Source organism: Chelonoidis abingdonii, chromosome 5, assembly GCF_003597395.2.
Source record: "Chelonoidis abingdonii isolate Lonesome George chromosome 5, CheloAbing_2.0, whole genome shotgun sequence".
NCBI lineage: Eukaryota > Metazoa > Chordata > Testudines > Testudinidae > Chelonoidis > Chelonoidis abingdonii.
The window spans coordinates 5,633,368-5,654,570 of record NC_133773.1 but is presented as its reverse complement, the minus strand read 5'-3'; the positions used below and the strand labels follow the sequence as shown (position 1 = coordinate 5,654,570).

The 21,203-nt window shown below is 44.5% G+C and overlaps 1 protein-coding gene across 14 annotated transcripts in view; it reads right to left on the bottom strand.

Annotated features, from left to right (window-relative positions):
- EPHA5 (EPH receptor A5) overlaps positions 1–21,203 on the bottom strand; it is a 404,174-nt gene that overhangs the window by 207,351 nt on the left and 175,620 nt on the right. For 7 of the 14 annotated variants that reach the window (XM_032805223.2, XM_032805216.2, XM_032805221.2 and 4 more), the window contains exons 4-5: positions 15,631–15,786; positions 7,964–8,299 (exon numbers count right to left, since the gene is read on the bottom strand). The exons of 4 other annotated variants lie outside the window; for them this stretch is intronic. In XM_032805223.2, coding sequence (XP_032661114.1) covers positions 7,964–8,299; positions 15,631–15,786 — 492 coding nt within the window. The remainder of the gene's footprint in view (positions 1–7,963; positions 8,300–15,630; positions 15,787–21,203) is intronic. 3 more of the 14 variants (XM_032805224.2, XM_075066056.1, XM_032805225.2) reach the window with 1 other exon arrangement.

The window sequence follows — 21,203 nt, the reverse complement described above, 5'->3', positions numbered from 1 at the left end:
AGAGGAGGCAGAAGACCTCAGGGGACTCAGATATCAGGATTAATAGTTACTGTGTTATTTAATCATTAAAGCTTGGAGAAGAACTCAGAATAATTTCACCCAACATTTGCTTGGGCAGCAAAAGGAATTAATTACAGCAGTGCTCACAACCCCTTTTCGGGTTTGCGTTCTGTGAATATTCTCGCAAGCCAGTCTACTGGCAGGAATGTGCACCGAAACAGTGATCAACACAGACTATTTTTGGAAAGCGAATTTTGAACTTGCAAGTATGAGTATTCACACTGAAACCTGATGCCATGAGTTACATTTGTGCCATCAGGGAACAAAGACAGTATAACCTAGTTGACTGGTCATCACGCAACAAAGGCCTAGTATTCCCAGACCTTATTTATTAGAGTCTTACTCCCACCATTAGTTTCACTGATTTCAGTGGGGCTGCTCGGCTGAGTAACAGTTTACAGGGTTAGGTCCCAGCACAGCTGAATTTTATATGTAGAAAACGGGCAACTAACAGCTCATGGTCAACCTACAGACCAGGGGACAATTAGCCAAAGGGTTTCACAGAATGAATATTCATGAGACTATCATAAGCTGCCCACAGACCATTTGTGAATAAGGAAGAGGCTAAATTCCTCAAATAGTGATGTGTTCTGAATTATTCCCTAAGTTGGACCCTGTCATCAGGTGCAGCACACCTTCCAGTGCACTGGCTGACTGATGGGCACTGCACTGCATCTGTGGCCAGGGAGATGGTGCTGGGTACAGCTTTTACAGCTATACCTGCTGTATAAGAAACTTTGGCCACCCTGGAGTCGGTGCACTGGTGGAGGGAGGGCGCCAAAACAATTCTCTGGCTCTTGCACCCATGCACCAGAGCCTCACTAGAGAGCGGAGTAGCTGCTTCCAGGTTGAAAGAGGGGAGGATGGGACGGGAACGTGCGTGAGAAGCAGCCTGTGGAAAGAATGGCAGGGCAACCTCTGTAGGGCAAGCAACACCCCCGAGCCATCCAGAGGAATTATATCTGAATTGGCCCAGCCTGCCCCAGGGCCCAAGCAGCAAATACTACCATCACGTTGGAGAGTGTGTGGGACACACTGACGGCCTTTGCACTGCATGGCCTTACTCAGACCTGCTGGGAGAACAAGGAAACTTCTCATCTGGTGCAGCTTGCGTAACAAGAAGCCACAACTGGTCAGGGGAGCACAGGTGCTGTTCCTCTCTGCGGGTGTCAGACACCTCAGTGGGGAAAGGAAAAGCAGTTTGTGGCCCCGCTCCCTTCTCCACCTGCCCAGTGAGCAAGCTGGCGACAGTGCAGCCTGCAGACTGGGCCACAGGGAATTTGGGGAAAGACCATACATCATCCGTGAGGCACACACAAACCCCAAACACCCATTGGGGTGGTGTCCCTCTGCAGGGCAGTGCTTGTCAGGCACATTTCGGCTCTGAGAGCGCTTGGACCGATGATGTACCAACTGTCTGACTTCCATAGCAAGCAATCCGCGCGGGCGAGGACCGTCCATTTCAAAGTGAGTTAAGAGGTTCTGATTTCTCTGAATTGATGCAAAGGGATTCTCATACGGCAGTCTGGCTGGGTTAGGTTTTTTTCGTTGCAATGTTCCTAACTTTAAATATCCCTCTGTAACAGGACCAGCCACCTTCCGAGCACCCACTCATGGCCAGAGGTGCCTCTACAGTGCCCTGCTACCATTTCCTCCCAGGCCCCTGAATACCTCACAGTCCACAGGTACCTACCACAGTCCCCTCCTAGGGTCCCATTTATCGAGTCTTTATGTACTGACCCTCCAGCCCCAACCCCAGCTCTCCTGCTTCAGTTAAGGAGCCCCCAGCCCTTTTCCCAGAGCTAGGTCCCAGCTCAAAGTCTCTCCAGCTTTACCTGGCTGGATCTCAGTCTTCCTCTGCCCTCTGGTTTCCAGGCCCCAAGTCCTTGGGCCTCCAGCAGGAGCTAGGCCCAGGACTCCCAGGATCTACCTGGCTGAAGCTTCCTCAGCAGTCTGGTTCTGGCTTCCAAGCCGAAATTCGTCTTTCAGTCAGGGTCTCTAGAAGGAGCCTTCAGTTCACAGCAGCTCTTCTGTGTCACAGCTCCCTTGGTCTCAGGGTCTTCCCTGCAGGAACCTTTCACACTCTGTAGCCTCTCCGCCATTTCCACACACACACATACACACACACACACACACACGATCATCGGCTTCTGCTGCTCCTGACAATCCCTCTGATGTCTCCAGATATAGTTCGTTCTCTAATCAGGGTTAGCTAGCTCCAGTCCCTACGGAAGAACCATACTAATACACCCCTCCAACCAGGAAATCCCACAACGTGGAATAAAAACACACAGGCTCCATACTAGTTTGGTTCTCACTAACAACACTGAATACTCAAAGTAGATTATAGATGTTCTCTGCACAAGTCTTGCCTGACCTAGATACGTGATGCACAATCTGTCCATGAAACCTTAATTCAGATGCTTGGGCAAATGCATTATGACACCACCTTTAATTACAGGACCACAAGTAGTTTCCACCACCTCCGCAGACCCCTGCTTCACCCAGGGAATGGATCTGAACTATGCAGTGATAAAGATTGTTCTCTGAAGGACAGGCCAGCAACGTGTTCGTACACAGACACAAGAGTCCATGTAAAAATTGAGGTCCATGGTAATTTTTCCAAAAATGGAATGACTGAATGATATACCCCACCCCACAATGTCCATCACTAAGGACGGTAATTTTATCAAGTGTCTGTAGCATCACATGGTGGTGCCGACCCATGCTGAAGGACCCCTACCTCATCTACTCCAGAAGACGGCATCTACAGGATGAGGCAGGGCACTCCAGGGAATGAAAAGTCTGGGCCTAAGGTGCTTCAATACTAACTTTGGGCCCATTTTGTTTTTTAAAGATTATCCTTCTCTCTCAGGGGGAAGGGATAGCTCAGTGGTTTGAGCAGTAGCCTGCTAAACCCAGTTATGAGCTCAGTCCTTGAGGGGGCCATTTAGGGATCTGGGGCAAAAATCTGTCTGGGGACTGGTCCTGCTTTGAGCAGGGGATGGCCTAGATGACCTTCTGAGGTCCCTTCCAACCCTGATGTTCTATGATTCTACCCCTCTGACTCTGCATGTTCCCTTGGAATGGTTAATGTACTCTGCCACCTCCTTCCCTCCTACATTCCTTCTTCCTCTGCTGCCTCCTCCAGGAACAGGGAGTCAGTTGGTGCTCAGCACTTCGGAAAACCAGGCTTTTATATAGGACTCTAAAAAGGGATTTAAGAACCTAATTTTAGGCTCCTATTTTTTAATATCTTGAACCGGTGCTGTTCAACATACTCATTAGTGATCTGGAAAAGGGTGTGAACAGTGAGGTGGCAAAGTGCGCAGATGATACAAAATTATTCAATATAGTTAAGTCCAAAGCTGTCTGTGAGGAGTTATAGGAGGATCTCACAAAACCGGGTGCTTGGGTAATAAAATATCTGGTGAAATTCAGTGTTGATAAGTGCAAAGTAGTGCACACTGGAAAAAATAATCCCAGCTGCACATATATAATGGTGGTGTTTAAATTAGCCGTTACCAAGAAAGAAATCTTGGAGTCATTATGAGTGGTTCTCTGAAAACTTCATCTGAATGCACAATAGCAGGTAAAAAGGCTAACCAAATGTTAAGGAGTATTAGGAAAATATCACACTGCCACTATATAAATCCATCGTATGCTCACACCTTGAATACTGTGTCCAGTTCTTGTTGCCCCCTCTCAAAAAGGATATAGGAGAACTGGAAAAGGTTCAGAGGATCAACAAAGATGATCAAGGGCATGGAATGGCTTCGGTATGAGGAGAGACTAAAAAAAGATTCGGGCTGTTCAAGTTAGAAAAGAGATGCTAAAGAGGGCGGAGATATGATAGAGGTCTATAAAACCATGAAGGGTGTGGAAAAAGTGAATGGAGAAGTGTTATTTACCCTTTCCCACCATTAATAGGCAACAGGTTTAATTCAAACAAGAGGACGTACTTCTTCACCCCACTCGCAATTAACCTGGGGAACTTATTACCATTGGATGTTATGATGGCCAAAAATATAACATGGTTCAAAAAAGAACTGGGTAAGTTTATGCAGGATAGCTCCATCAATTACTGTTAGCTAACATGGCCAGAGATGCAACCTCATGCTCCGGGTGACCCTAAACCTCTGATCACTCCAATGGCCCTGCTCTGTATGCTCCCCTTGAAGCTCTGGTACCGGCCTCTGTCAGAGACAGAACATGGGGCTAGATGAACCAGTGGTTTGACCCAGTACAGCAGTTCTTAGAAACGGTTTCATGAAAGCACGATTCTTTATTATCCTTCTCCTAGAGACTACAATGGTATTGTATTTGTGACAATGTTTTTAATACTGATAGACAGTCATAAATTAATCATTTAATCACTCAACTTCTTCAGCAGAAAATCATTATTGGATTCTATACACTGATCAGCAGAGTTAGCTAATCAGTTTCATCTCCCCGCTTACTGTAATATTTTTTTCATCTTGCACACAGAACTAGCTATTTTTCTTGTACTATCAAATCTAATTTTGAATCGAGACGGTTCATACATGTCTTGCAGTCAGAAAGGAAAATTACATCAGTCTGAAAATGCTAGACTGACTACTGGTGCCAGTTTAAAAAAAGAAAGATAGAGAGAGAGAGAAATTACTTAAGAAACAAACAAATTTTTCAGGAAACATTCCCTACAGGAATCCAAAACCAGATACACACTGTTTGTTGCCAAAGGTTTCATATATAAAAAACATCTGGTGCGGCCAACCTCTTGCTGTTTGTGCATTTTTTAAAGTTCTGAAATTAGCAAGGTCTTGGGATTGACACAGCAAAAATGAAAGAACAAAACCAGGCGATCCATCTGTGATGCTGCTTAGTAAGTATCTATCAACATGATGTGCCATTTTTAATTTCCATGGGTCAGTATTTCTTATAGCAAGGATTCTTTTTTCCCCAGTTCAGTCCTTATACCAACCCAGTAGGAGTCTGATTCTCTAACCCACTCCATCAGTTTCATGCAAGCATAGTTCCATGCTGGCATGCAATTGGTGTCATAGAATGGAGAATTAGACCCTTGATCTCTGACTGTGTCCAACCACGCCATCTTAAGGCACAGAGAACTCTCACTGAGTTCCACGGGAGCTGGAGATGTATAAAGCCTACAGCCTGTCTGTGGGTGTCACACGTTTTCAATTTTGGGGTGAGCGGCTGGTATACTGCAGTTGTGGTGGGGGGGAGGAAGACAACTACAGGATCCTATGTGCGCACATCTTGTTTAGTAGCCACAAAGGAGTTTTCCAAAGGCACGAAGAGCAGTCAGACGTCCAATTCCTGTGGAAAGTCAAGGTGAGTAATTCCCACTTGTAAAATCCCCCCCTCTAGCTCTATCTCCCAGTGCAAAGGATCCTCTAACCTTTGACATCTAAGGGTATCTAAAGCATCAGGGAGCAACCTAAAATTCCAGGCTCTTTCAGGGGAATGTTTGATATATAAATCCAGCTACTTTTAGCTCATGCAAATAACTCTTGCTCATCTTCTGAATAAGGACTGAAAGCTGAACCAGAAATAGTGCATTCTCCTGGCGCTATTATTTAATTTGGACAAGGCTGTACGATGTCTATGTGGATGTGTAATGGATTGTGTAAACGTCACATACTGAATCAAACAGAGGAAGCATAAAGATGTCGCTTCAAGACTGCACAATGAAATAAACACATAGGGCCCATTTTGCCATGATGTTACTCTAGTTCTGCTACAGTGTGATTCCACTGATCACAATGCAGTTATGCTGACGTAAATTCAGAATATCACACTTGGCGAATCAGGGCTATAACTTCCATTATTTTTTGACATGAGCTGCATTTATCATCCAAATCCAACAGGCTATGATTTCCCCACAAAAGATCTGGTAATAACTGTATAGTGGGTACATTCTTATCTCAGTGCACAGAGAGTCAGTTATGCATATAACTCCTAATACAACTAGTGGGAGATTTGGGCGTAATTCACAAGGTGTAAGTGTTTCTTTACAGAAAGTGGGGATCGTCCATATCTGATCTTCTCTCCTACTGCAACATTTATTGCTCTTTATGTGCATTTAGCTCAGCGCATCAGGGACACCTCCACTGCTGTTTATGAAATGCTGGAGTCAACCCAATAACCTATTTCACCCAAGAAGAGAACTGCTGGCAGCAGGCTTTGTGATGAGGACAATGGTAAACTTCGTTAAGGGCCATGACACTTGTTTATTTGAATAAAACAGGTGTTTTTGCAGGTGTCATGCTGACATCTGCCAGTGCTACCCTTGAAGGCTTCCTGCCACGTCAATCAGCAGTGAGCAGTAACCCAATAGTGCTTTTATTTCCTCTCCTCGAGCTACATTCGCATGCTTTGCCTGACACATCAGCAATCCAAATTAATTACCGGGGCACAGACTTGATTAGTTACAACACATCAATGGCCTCTTGGGTAGCTGCTGAACCTACAAACATGCACCTTGCTGTTCTAATGAAATTTAATCCCGCTCAGCCTTGCGTCCTTCTGCTTTGCAGCCAGGACTCTGAAATTTGTTTGTCACTCGGTAGCTCATGCCAGATTTCTCCAATAAGAGCATTTCCTTTAAAAGGAGTAGGAAAGGCTGGCTTGGGAATCCGGCAGCAGAGCAATGCACTGTATTTGCAAGAGCTCTGAGTGTGGATCTTAAGGCTGGATCCATGCTCCCAAATGCCATTCGCCGACTGTGCTTGAGGAGCAGGGTACTAAGCCTTTGCAGGAAGGAGCTCCTCATGCTCCTGGGAGGTGCAGGAAGCTGACTGCATGGGTTCCACATTCAGCCCTCCAGTAAGGAAGATCATGTGCAATACAGCAGCTTTAAGGGAGGGAGAGTGAAGAGAGGCAGAACATGGTAGAACTTTTGAGGGCTCTGACCACAGTGCCTACCAGGGTGTATGAGATGCAGAGAAGGATGCACACAGCGCTGCATCCATGCGGGGCATAACCGTGGCTGCCCCTTCCTTGACCCCCTTGGCGTGTCTGTGCTCCTTGAGTGCAAACTATGTAAATCTGCTTGGGCTTAACATGGCCTGTGCGAGTTGGGTCAGGCTCTTTATTCCCTCTGCTCCCTGTCTGTGCACAGAGCCTAACTCTGGGTAAGGAGGAAAAAAATCCCCACTATCTTCATTTGCACGATGCAAAACTGAAATGAGGCAATGAGCAGTGACCTCCCTGACCTGAGCCAGCAACACCTCCCCATCCCAAATCCGTTCGGTTTTTCACTGCGATGCTAAAGGGGCACTGGGGCGGCCTCCATCTTTTCACTTTTACTCCAGCTGCTGCTCCAAGATCAATCAGCCATTTGCTAAACCAGCGAGTCCATTTAAACTGCACTACACCTGAAATCTAAAGGTTCCCATCATGACGTCCCTCCGCCAATAAGGGAGACAATTAGGTTGCCCTTGTTTTAGTGGGTGAAGACATGGAAATGTTAATCTATGAAGGATTCTCCGTGCTTAATTAAAAACAAAAAACCCGGCCAAAATGCATCCTGCTGAGAGGAAACATTCCTGGTGTTCCAAGGCCACAATAATTATACTGTGAAACGGGGAGGGGAACGGGGGGACCACAACCGCCTGCATAAGAAAGAATTCAAGGCCCAGTCTTGCTACTTCCATTTATTTCAATAGGAGTTCCATGCAGGGCGGCCAAGAGCGGGTTCAGGCCCCAGGATAAAATTTGTTCAGGCCCCTCAGCAAGGGCCAACGAAGCCAGGGAAGCTGGGCCCCGGGCCCCCTTCCAGAATGCCGGTCCCCGGTAATTTGTACCAGCTTCCCCCCCTCTCGTTGGCCCTGGTTCCACCCCACGGCATGGCCAGGGCCCCCCACCCCAGAATCTTAGCCCCTTTTGAAGTTCCACTTACCTGCCTGATTTGTGGTTACATTTACAGCTACATACTGCCGCGCTGCAGGGCTCTGGTCGGACACTCCGTTCACTGCCTCAATTTCAAAGGTATAGTTTGTGTGAGCAAGCAGGTCCACCATCATGACAGAGGTGTTTTTCAGGCCGATTTGCTGGGGGAGGTACCTGACATGACTGCCACACGCCTCACACAGCCCCGAGTGGGAGCTGCACTTCTTGCATGCAATATAATAAGACACATCTTTCCTTCCACCAGTGTCAGCCGGGGGAATCCATTCCAGGAAGACACTAGTCTCGTTAACATTTGAGATGGCATTCCGAGGAGCTGAGGGGGGTCCTGGTTTGTAAAGTAAAGTGAGAAAAACACAGGGTGAAAATAGCATTCTTGTCCATCCTCTCTGCGCTACTCTCTAGGCTGAAAAGAGGGGCTGCACTGCTCGCATGCCATGGGGCACTCACAGCCAATGCACAGCAGCAGCTGAAGGGCTGGCAGGGCAATGGGGGGGTCACTCTTAGCTGTCCCTCCTCACGTTGAAGTGTGGGTGTTGGGACCCACCCACCCATCTGATCCAGGAAGGAGTATCCTACCAAGCGTGTTCCCTTGGATGTGCTCCAAGCCCCTGCCAGCCAGGAGAGCAGGCATCAAGACTGAAATCCTGGCCTCACTGAAGTCATTGAGGGTTTTGCCATTGATTTCAGTGGGGTCAAGGTTTCACCCTAAAGGTATGTTTGCATGGCAGCTGGCAGCTGCAGTCCCCAGCTTGGGGAGAGAGAGACGATGATGAGCATGCTAAATATAGCAGCAAGGTGGCGACAGCACGGGAAGGGGGTCAGATTCGCTGCCTGAATGCAGACCTTGGAAGAGTCTGTACTTGGGCGGCTAGTCCGCTGCGCTGTCCGCGTCTCCATGTCCACGCCGCTGATTTCAGTCCACTAGCTCAATCAAAGCCAGCACATGTCTGTCAAGTCGAGCTGTGAAGAACCGTCCAGCTGCAGTGTAGACACACCCCGTGTGGATCTAGCTCCTGTCTAGATACACCACGTGTGGATGGAGCTCCGGTCTAGACATACCCTGTGTGGATCTAGCTCCGGTTTAGACATACTCTGTGTGGATCTAGCTCCGGTTTAGACATACCCTGTGTGGATCTAGCTCCGGTTTAGAGATACCCTGTGTGGATCTAGCTCCGGTTTAGAGATACCCTGTGTGGATCTAGCTCCGGTTTAGAGATACCCTGTGTGGATCTAGCTCCGGTTTAGAGATACCCTGTGTGGATCTAGCTCCGGTTTAGACATACCCTGTGTGGATCTAGCTCTGGTACTTTTTTGCCATGGGCCATATCAGACATTCAAGCCAAGATTTTCAAAAGTGACTAATGATTCTGGATGCCTCCATTTTGGGGTGTCCGGCTTGAGACACCCTCAGAGACGCTGACTGGTAGGAAATGCTGGCCATGTGCTCTCTAAAAATCAGATCCCTTTCAGGGGGATCAAGTGGGACATCTGAAAATTGAGGAGTCCAAATCCCTAGTTACTTATGAAATTCTTGGCGACACTCTATGGTGGGACTCCCAGTGAAGCCAATGGGACTGTCACGCATGGGCAAAGGGCAATGCATGAAATGAAGGACACATGGCCCTTTTCTGGCCAGGTTATAACAATCGCAAGATCAAATTTTCTTTTTCAAATCCTATTGAGTTGTCAACAGATAATGATTTTGGAGGAGGAAAAATACCAGCCAAACCCTGTTTTAGAAATATTTTTGCATAAATTTGCCTTGGAGACTGAGGAAAAAATTCTCCTCTGATGTGATGTGAAAGGATAATTTTGTACAAAAGGATGGCAGTAGCATACAACATGTTGGTGATCTTAACAACAGATCTGCACATTGAACGTTAACTGTATTATGATGCAGGAGGAAGAAAGGAACATTTATGAAAGAGTTTCACTGGTTTTGAGTCATGGTGTCACTGGGATTTTCAAAAGCCTAAGGGAGTTAGGCACCTGATTCCCATTCAGTCTGAATGGAAACGGTGCAAAATTCCTGTAGGTGCTAAAATCCGTGAATACCTCCTTGGAAGCCAGTTCCAACATGCCTCCTCCTCTCCCCAGAAAGTGCATGCAGATTTATTTAACTGCATTTCCTGACTCTGTGTGATTCTAGTCATATGGCTATAATATTTAAAAATTTCATATAGATAATTCTGTGAACTTGCAATTATTTTGTAAACTTTTTCCCTAGCTACTTTTTCCTATTTTCTTTTTTTATGTCTGTAAAATTGATAAAACTCATTGTGAAACCTTGTAGCAATTTGCAGCACATATGCTATTTCAGCTCAAGCTGCTCTGATTCTCCTAGGAGATAACATTTTAGCCAATTCTAAGAGAAATTTGCCCTCACCAAAAAAAACAAAAAATAAAACAAAACAAAAAACACCCTTGATGTAAAATGAAAACAAAAAGAACGGCTTAGAAAAGTGCAACTCAGTTTTTTCAGAGTTATATATTCAATTCTGTGAATCATGTTTTTAAAACAGACTGCCTTAACTGCACACACAGGCAGGTAGTTGAGCGTCTAAGCACCTAGTTGTGCATGCAATTGAAGGAGCCATTGGTGAAAATTTGTCTTTGTGTGTCTGCTCTCAGAGTCCAAAGAGGTGGAGTTGAAGAGGCCAGTAAGAACTGAATCCTGCAAATGTTTATGCACACACATAGCTTTAAGCATGTGAGTGGTCCCATTTAAGACAATGGCATCTTAAAATAAAGCATATGCTCAAGTCGGTTGCAGGACAGAAGTGTATGGAATGAATTGCAGCATATGTGCAACCAGGGCCGCCCACGGGGGGCGGGGCCAAGTGGGGCAATTTGCCCCAGGCCCCGGGCCCCACAGGGCCCCTGCGAGCTCTGGCCCAGTGGCGGTCTGGGTTTTTGGTGGTGGGGGGAGAAGGGGGGTCCTTCACTGCTGCAAAAGACAAGGAGTGACTGAAGGGCCCCCCGCTGCTGAAATGCCTGGTGAGCCCTGGTCCGGCGGTGGTCCGGGTCTTCGGTGGCATTTCGGCAGCAGAGCGCCCTTCAGTTGCTCCGGGTCTTCGGCGCATTTCAGTGGTAGGGAGCCCTTCAGTGCTGCCGAAGACGCGGAGCGCTTGAGAAGGCCCCTACTGCCTAAATGCCGCCGAAGACCCGGACCACTGCCAGGTGAGTACAACCACTGCAGCTCCCTCACTTTGCCCCAGGCCCCCTGAATCCTCTGGGCGGCCCTGTATGCAACTCCTACTGTAGCCAAAGGGAGTTTTTCATGCATATGAACTACAGTCATTCTAATGATAACTATTGCATATTATTCAAACCAGAAAACAAAAATTAAACCAATGCAAAGAAGGAACTCACACAAACTGTGGCAATTTGCAGTGAGCACTCCCCCAAAAGTATCTGAGAATCTTTATGGATTCCACGCTAATGCTCACAAAGCACCCCAAAGGCACCCAGCATGATTTAGCTAATGGCATCATAGCACATGAACAGTTAAAACAACTTTCAGCCCTGTCAGACCTATACAATGGAAGCTACAGAAATTCAGGCCTGGAGTTGTGCTGAGTTAAATGCATTGAACACAAGTACCTTCGACCAGTTAAATTGCCCAGTTTTTCTTTCCACTATGTGATGACTCTTCACGTATACTAATAAACTAAGGGGGAATGTAGGGTGCAGGAGGGGGAAGTCAAGCACAAGAAACACTTATTGGACAATGTGTCTTTAACAGTAGGTAAATTATTACTTTACTAAAGTTGCCAGAGGTTTTTACTTGCTCTGTACACAAGAGTCAGCTGCTCTTCTGGAAGGCTTAAAACCATCAATTTCAATAGCAATGCTTTGAAGTCACCGGCACTCCATAACCCATAAAATTGGCCTTCTCAAATGGGCTCTATGAATGGTCTTTCGTAGTTTGGAGAAATCTAACAAGTTCTATTTGAAGAATCTTGAAACTGTGCTCCACTAAAACTTTGAAAAAAATCACAGTGGTGAGAACAAAATGCTATTTTATTTTCTGAGGATCAGGGAACCTGCTATCTGCTCAGATGGTACAATTTTATTTATTACTTCTCTTTGTCAGGGACAAAGAAGTTAGTTTACCAAAATAATCATAATAAAAAAGATAGCTAACTTGTATATTAAGCAGATATTGACTTACCCAGCCCAGATCATGATTTACTGACTCAAAATGAAACTGGCTGAAGACAAAGTCCAGATTTTCTTTCATGGACAATAAATCTGAAATATTAAATCAATGTGTGTGTTTTTTAAATACATTCTCAGAGACAAATTGTGCTCTCTGATACTTACACACAATGCACATTAAAGGGAATTGTGAATTTTTTTCTGAGGGCAAAATATTCCCTGAAATGGTCTCATCAGAAACTTTTGTTTTATGTTACATTTTATAGCATTTGAAAACTTCTCCACTATGGCCATAAATTTCAAAAATGTATCCGTTGTTTTTTTTATTTTTATTTCCTTTTAAATTGATGTCCCAAAGAGGACAGAAAGCTATCATTTTATTTTTAAAAGCTATTTATCTTCTGGGAAGTGAATAATAATTTTCAAAAAATTCCCTGAGAAAAAGACAGAGAGTTTGACTGAGAACATTTTTCCAAAATTTAACGGTGCATCATCGATTTTAAAATCACATTAAAAATTATTACTTATTGTTACAAATTCCAGTTCTAAGAAACTAGAACTTAAAGAAATTAAAGAACAAAACATCTTTCTCGACTCCTTTTTTGTTATTCCTCTGAGCATTTGACAACCCTTCATCTATGATCAGTTTCTGTTTCGCTTTTATGGTGAGTTAATCAGTTTTCCCTGCTTGCGTGGCTCTTTCACATAGCAACATGGAACTAACAAGCATTTTGAAAAAAGCCAGGAAGGCATCATTATAAAACCATAAATACTGGCAGGGAGACTTGGCAATGTAATACTTAAAACTAATTTTAAGACACCTTTTACTAGATTTCAAGTGGATGAAATCTCTTAGTACAGAGGGCTGGACTAGATGACTTCTTGAGGACCTACATTTTGATGATTCTATTAACTTCTGCAGAAGTAAACAACAGAAACTTAGTGGCTCTGAGGGTACGTCCAGACTATCCGCTGGATTGGCCAGTAGCGATCGATTTATCGAGGATCGATATATATCGCGTCTCATCTAGACGTGATATATCGATCCCCGAACGCACTCCCGTCGACTCTGGAACTCCACCAGGGCGAGCGGCGGTAGTGGAGTCGATGGAGGAGCCACAGCCATCAATCCCGCGCCATGAGGACTGGAGATAAGTCAAAATAAGATACGTCGACTTCAGCTACTCTATTCCCGTATCTTACATCAACCCCCACCCCCTACCACCAGTGTAGACCAGGCCTAACAAATGACTCTTGTCAACCAAACGTGATGCAGGATTTTTTTTTCCTGTATGTAACTGTGGAGTGGTCATCGAGGTACACAGTTTCACCAGAGAGGACCAGGATGTGTTGTAGGAGGGAGCTTAATGAAAGGTGGGAACTTCCTGGTGACCGAGTTCTCTGGTTGCTGCTTAAGGCCTGGTTCTTTGTATCTGTGTCCTCACACTAAAGTAACACAGAGCAATGAGCCACAAATTGGTGTGTGTTGGTAGGGGGTTTGTTGCAGATTATGGGTGTTGTAACTTTCATCTGCCCAAGAAATACCCCCAGATCCTACTAACGCACAACCTGGTATGCCTTATTCTGCTGGCAGAATAGGACCTATTTAACATATGTACTCTTCCACTATACAGCTGGGATTGTCACAGAAACCCAAGGGAATCAGCCACTCACTGGCCACTGACTTGCAATGGAAGCTGGGCAGCTAACTTGCCTGAAGCCCCTTTGTGAATCGGCCTAGTCGTATAACTAGCTTTTTATCTATGTTTGGAACGTCTTTATTTTAAAAGATGTTTTTTCTCCCCTCCCCTGACAACACCAGGATTTCACTAGCTGGACTCTTCTTCCATCTATCTGCCTGTGACCTTTATGCAGCATTGCCTAACACAAATGATGTGAGGCTCCCCCTTCCCGCCCTGGAGTCGCTCGGCCTTTTCAAGAGAGCAGCACATTTCAAGTCACCTTCTGCTGTGAAAACCAAGCGGAGAGACGTTCAGTGCTCCCAGGTCAGACCCCGATCCTCCGGCTGTTCTGCGTGAGCCATCCCTTCCAGTGCCTGGAGCCCCCTGGAGGCAAAGGGGCTCATCGGCGTGCAGCAGCTGACAGGATCAGCGCCAAAACCGAGAGCGAATTGGAAGTGGCCAGAAAAAGCATTAGGGTTCATTGGGAGACATGGGTGGGAAGCATTCTTGATGCCCCGACCCCGGGCCCTTACTTATTCCCACTTCTCCCCACAGCCCCTAGCACCTCTCTCCCAAGGTGCTTCTGCCAATTTATCCAGCTTAGCTTAGAACCTGCCCTGGGAACTGCTGCCCTGTCCTGTTTTCTGCAGCGAGGATGCTAGTCAAATAACCACGGCGACACAGTATAGATCAGTAGAGTGCTGACTGGTGCACAGCTCTTCTAGGGCCATCATGACATCTAACCTTCTACTGCTGCTAACAGTCCCTAGTAGAAGGAGAGGAGAAAAATGGAGAGCAGAAGCTCCTTCTTCACCTTGTCCCAGCTGTTCTGAATATAGTGGCTTTTTATTACCCCTGTTCCATCTCGGAGGGTCACTTCTGCCTGTTCCCAACCATAGAGGGTCAGGTACTTTTTCAGTTCCTTTCAACTCCCTTTCTACTATAAAATTCCATCTGGAATATTGCCCAGCTCCCAGTGAAGGCCCTCATTCTGCAAAGATGTGTGTGCATTCCTAACCTTATGCACTGTGTTAAGCTGACTTCAGCGGGACTTCTGACAGGGTGAGGTTATGTATGTGTGTAAGTGTAAGTCTTTGCAGGACCAGGGTCGAAGTATTTAGAAGAGGAAGTGGCAAAGATGCAGCTACAGGTCTACAAGCTGCAGATGAAAGGGTAGCTTCATATTTTGTGGGGAAAAGAGTGATTGAAAACCATCATTTGCCCCCTCCCTCTCCTGTCTCCAGCTCCCCACATACCAAATTGCTTGTTATTTCTCCCCCTACAATATTTGCCTCCCCCATCCACTGAATATTGTGGACATAGGGTTTCTTTCTTTGCGGTAGCTTTGGACAGTCGGTAGCTCCCACCAATATCACTATCCCGAAGTAGCTAACAGTGCTAGACACCTCATTATTTCTCTGGTTGTTCAAGCTGACTATTGGGAAATAGAATAACTCGTGACACTAAGTGGCACCCATATATAGTGTGTCTACCTAGATCTATAGCTAAATAACTGTAGTTTACAACACACACCAGCAGCATGCAATTCTAGATGCTGTACGTTCAGTTCTAAATGCTAAACTCCACAAACACCTACTTACAAATCCCTAGAGCCCTGATTCTGCTCTCAAGACCAATGGTGTAAATCCAGAGTAATTTAGATGAAGCCAGAGGATTACAGCAATGTAAAACTAGCACAAGCTAGGTCAGGATGAGGCCCAAAGCCTGTAAAAGCACTTTCTTTATTGTCATTGTGCCCATTCCTTGTGTGTAACAGCGCAAATGGATTAAAAGATACACAGTGTGTGCTTACTTGTACAGGCCATGGTGGGTGGGTCCGACTCCCTTCTGAAATAGTGTTCTTCACACAGACAGGAGGTGGATGCTTCCTCGTGTGTGTAGCTGTGAGGGGGGCATTTACTGCAGGATGGGCTCTGGGGAGAGGCCTTGAAGAATCCAGGTCTGCAGACTGCAAAAGAGGAACCGGAGACTAAATTCTTCCAGCAAATATTCATCCCCTTCCCATTTCTTTTTAACACACATCTTTAGAGGCCCTCTTCACTGCAGCGGGGAGGTGGGATTCCTGGCTCAGCTAGACATTCATGAGCTAGCTCTGCTCAAGCTAGCGTGCTAGAAACAGTAGCGTGGCTGGGGCTGCATGGGCCAGCAGCTGGGATCTCAGATGGGACTGACCTTGGGCAGGTAGCCCGAGCCACAGCCCACATCGCCTTGGCCATGCTATTTTTAGCCTGTCAGCTTGAGCAGAGCTAGTGCCGGTATGGCTCCTCTAGCTGGAAGTTACCCCCGCTGCAGTGTAGACATAGCCTTAGTGAGAGAGACAACAACAAACACTCATGAGCTATTTTCTCATGAATTATTTAAAAAAACACAAGAGGGAGATGGGAGATTTTCACTCTAATATGTGGTACATGTTTAAAATATTTGTGCAGAAAAGAACTAGGCCATTTTGGACATGGATTTCTCTAGAAGCAGCCTTGGTCAGATAGTTATTTTCCTTGCTGAATGTATTAGACCTAACAGATCTTCTGGCTTCTCTCTCTGTTTTGGATCCATCAAAGTATTGCTTTTTCACTCGCTCTTAGACACAGCTTAGGAGAGCAGTAAAATACATTTTTGTGGTTTTCATTTAAGATGTCCCATGCTCAGAAATCAATGTCTCAGCAAATAAAATAATCATGCCATCCTGGAGAGGACAGGATATCTGTACAGGCAGCTTTAAGACATTCTAATAAGACTGTTTCCCCAGGGTTTCTTCCAGAAAACCTGTGAAGAATTTTGAACAGCTCCATATAAGACAGCTATCTCTGGGTACCCCCTGAACTAGACATGCCCACTGTATAATACATTCCCTCTAGCTGTAATGTATATGTATGATGGGCCTTACAGACTGACAGCTATTATTTTTGTTCTCTTTTTTCCCCATACACCGCACGAGGTTGGGTTGGGGATTCTTTTCCCCTCTTTGGTAATTTGAAGTGCAGACATTCATTGCGTCCAATTTCAAAGAACTGTCAGCACAGGCTCAAAGCTCATTGGTTGCTCTTCCGGCAAGGTGCTGAGCATCCTCGACTTCACAGGAGGTGCTCAGCCCCTTGCAGGCTCAGATCCTTGGAGATTAAGGGCTAGATTTTCTAAACAGCTCAGTTTACAGCAGTGCCTATTGAGATCAATGGGGAAGGCTCAGTCCTCCGCCTTTTCAGAAATCTGGCCAGTCCACATAAGTGTAACTTGGAGCTACTGGTGCTGGGCTCTTTAGAAAACTCTGATCATTTTTCTGCACTCATGCACCTCAGTTTCACATTCAACCATGATAAATGTATGTACAGTTTTGCACATGTCTCTGGTCTTTAAAAGAAAACAAACTAGTTCTTTAATTGCTGGATCTACAATCACCAGTACAAGGAAAATTAAAATTCAGATAGACCCTTTTGGGAAGTTGATTTCCTGCCATTTCTGAAATCTAAAATAGACACACACATCCAGTTTGTCAGCTCAAAAATGCTGTTACTTTTCTGATTCCTTGAGAATCACTGTAAAATAATTATGACCATCCTGTTACTAATGATACATAGGCATTCAGACATACTTACAGAAGGTACATGGAAATTAAAAAGGCTTTCAATATGTCATTCAAAGTCCTTGCCTGGCAAATAGTGTGCAAAGAAAATCCAGTGTATTGGCAACTATTAAAATCCTCACTACCACCACCACAACATGATGTACAACTACAGTATCAGTTTTTAAGATCTGCTGCATGAATCTGAGATCAAAATGTTGCCATCATGTTGGATGAAGTGTGGATTTTTTCTTCTTTTTTAGTGGATCAGGGTAAATTATGCAGTTAGCCAATTTCTAGTCTCTGCACATATGCAAGATTTCACACAACTCTTCTTCTATCATAACTCCTGTACATTGGCTTCTTCTGATTGAACACGATAGCACAACACCTTAAGTAGTTATCATGACAACAGGGTGATGCAAAAGCTACTCTGATTTCAGTTCCTCCCCCCACCCCTGATAGGGATAGACAGCGCTGTTGAAATCATCCAGCCACCCTAGATTAAAACTGCAGCTCCTGCAAATCTGGCTGCAATTCAGAAACAAACAAGAAACATGGCAGTGTGGTAAGAATACACAGAAATCCTCCATATTTCCCTGGTCTATATACCATGGGTGATTGACAGTTCTTGCTTCTGGAGAGGAAGAGACAGAGCCAATTCAATGATTACAAGATGGACAAGACAAGAGAGAGACCATCCAACAAACAGCGACCTTAGACATGGTCACTGTAGCAGCGACAGTAGTTCTTAATTTTCCTTACACTTCGAAAAAGGATTGGTGTATACCCTTAGAGAATGTTATATATTGAAGGCAATGGGAAAGTGTTTAAGGGCAATCATTATACTTGGCCCATGATATTGACAAGGAATTTTAGCTTTTCGAAAAGGCTAAGGGGTAACCTTTGTAGCCTTTTATTGTATTTAATGTGAATTTTGTAATGTGGTTTTACACCACCAGGGGTTCGACTTGGGTGGCTACAGTTTCAAACTTAAGACAGTGAAAGTCATCTCTGCTACTTGCTTTAGATCGGGGTAGGCAACCTATGGCACAGGTGCCGAAGGCGGCACGCAAGCTGATTTTCAGCGGCACTCACAGTGCCTGAGTCCTGGCCACTGGTCCGGGGGGCTCTGCATTTTAATTTAATTTTAAATGAAGCTTCTTAAACATTCTAAAAGCCTTATTTACTTTACATACAACAATAGTTTAGTTATATATTATAGACTTATAGAAAGAGACCTTTTAAAAACATTAAAATCTATTACTGGCATGCAAAACCTTAAATCAGAGTGAATAAATGAAGACTCGGCACAGCACTTCTGAAAGGTTGCCGACCCCTGCTTTAGATGTAGAGTCTCTAAGGACACAAAGACCAAGGGTAGTGACCCCACAGTCATTCACAAGTCCAAGGTCTAGTCTGTTCTACAAGCTTTATTAAAGTTACAGTTAAAGTGATGATTACCCAAGCATATAGAAATTCTATACAGACCTATGCACAGGTTAGAAATATAGTTCTACTCACATCCTTCACAATAGTGTTAGGGTCTGATGGTCTCTCACAGATTGATCATCAGTTGAGGGATGGTTCCTGCTGGAGTTTCTGATAGGGAGCTCAATTTTCCTAATCTAGGCACCCTCTTTTATAATATGATTCAGATTATCCATCATTAGCATTTCTGCACATAGTGCACTCTGCGGTTAGGGCATGTGTTAGAAAAAATGTGATTACCAGGTATCTTGCAAGCAAAATATTACTTTTACTGTTATTTTTTTCCAATATCACCCATTGGTATATCTTTTCCAGTAATCTTAGGGCGTCGGGTTATTCTTTGGTCACCTACTTATATCAGCGTTCCTTAACTCTATGGCTTACGTATGGCTAAGCTAAAATCTTACAGGCCTCAGCTTACAGGTCTTGCATTTCAGCCCTATTTACTTAGATACCAAATACATGATTATTCCCTCTACATACTGATTAATCTTGTACTATTATAATCCTATCACTTAACTCTATTTGGCATACAATGATTATATCTGACACAACGTTAGCTATAGATGAACAAGAAATTAAAATCATTGGCTACACCTTTAAAATTAAAATGAAAATTTAAGGGCCCAATATCCAAAAGAGCTCAGCATCTAGCTATTTCCAGTTTGGCACTTAAATAAGTTGGGGCTAAACTGTATTTAAAAACTGCTCCCAGTGGTGGATGCTGAGAACTTTTGAAAATCTGGCCATAATTATCAGTATAAATAACAGAAACAAGAAGCCTTATAGCATGCTCAGCTTTGAATTTATTCTGGAGGGTTGTTCAAGAACTGGTATGATTTATGGCACCATGCCCAGCTCCATGCCTGAAATTCAGGCCTTTTATTTACTTCACATCTACCTCCAAGTTTTGCCTTATCTCTAATGATGCATCGTGTTACAGTGGAATATCTGCAAAGATCTGGGGGAGAAAAAATACATCCAGTTCCTCCCTAATCCCAATTTGTATTTCAAAGCTAAGCCAAATTCACATGCATACGCAGACAACATAGAAGATGAAATAAAAGCAAAAAATTCACATCATCTAACAAGGACAACTGATGTCTAGAGTGTACAATATGTAATTAGCCTTCAAAAAGGTCTTGAATTTATCTCATTATGTCTCATCAAGACAGACAGAAAATCATTATGGCACAAGAGTTTGCTGTGGTTCTATTTTCTGTGAAGCAGCATATGCAAGATAAGACAGCTTTCTCTGATAGATTTTCAACAAGGCACAATTTGCCAATGACAGTGCAATATATAGCTCAACTTGAATAGAATGTTTTATTTTCATGAATAAACATGTTGCTAACAAATATGCCCCAATGCTTGCATCCCAGGATATTCACATAATATTTTAATAATGAACATTAAATGAATATAAAAGCTGTATCCTTTTTCACAGCAATCTGAATGCCCATTCAGGCTGTATGACACCCTTCTGTGGAGCAGGCTGTATGACACTCTTCTGTCGTAAGTTACTGCTGCACTTGGCAACCTTAACATGGGATGCTTTTTTGTGCCTATGCATCCAGGGGCAATTTATGATGCAAGTATTTTTACCCTTGACTGTTCCCGCTGTATCACTGTGAAGAAGAATCAGGGAATTTGTGCATTACACCATGTCAGGGGCTGAACAATGACATCATGCCGTAAAGCAGGATGTTTGTTGTGGAGGTATTTTTGTTGTACCCCTCACTCATCGCACAGCACATGGGAGCTTGCTGTGCCCTTCTAAGACGCTACCTGCACTTACTCATCTGATTGCCAATACTGACTGCCATCCCTGACTCACCTGCTACTTATGGCCATCTCGTTAAGCAATGTCGTTTGTGACTGCGGCAGTAATCGGCATTGAGGACAATAAGCCAGTTTCCATCCACTTAATTTCTGGTCCAAAGTCTGGATTCAGTCAGGTGCTTACAAACACCCCATGGACTCCAATGGGACTAGTCACATGATTAAAGTCAGGCACTTGTTTAAGCACGAAGAATCCATAGGACAGTGTTAGTACAGTAACAAAATGCACACTCACCTGCAGTCTGAGCTCTCACTTGATTCTGATTATGTCACTTTCATCAAGATGGCACCTGCCAATGGGAAGCTCAGAAACTGGAGTTTTAATTAAAACTCTTTTCTTTATAAACATGTCACAGTCCGCTTGAGTGTTACAAAAGTTCCAACTTCTGGGGAAAAGGAACTATTGATGTCATTTAAAATGCACGTATCCCAGACATTGTGCTGACTGAACTGCCTGCCTGAATTCTGATGGCTGA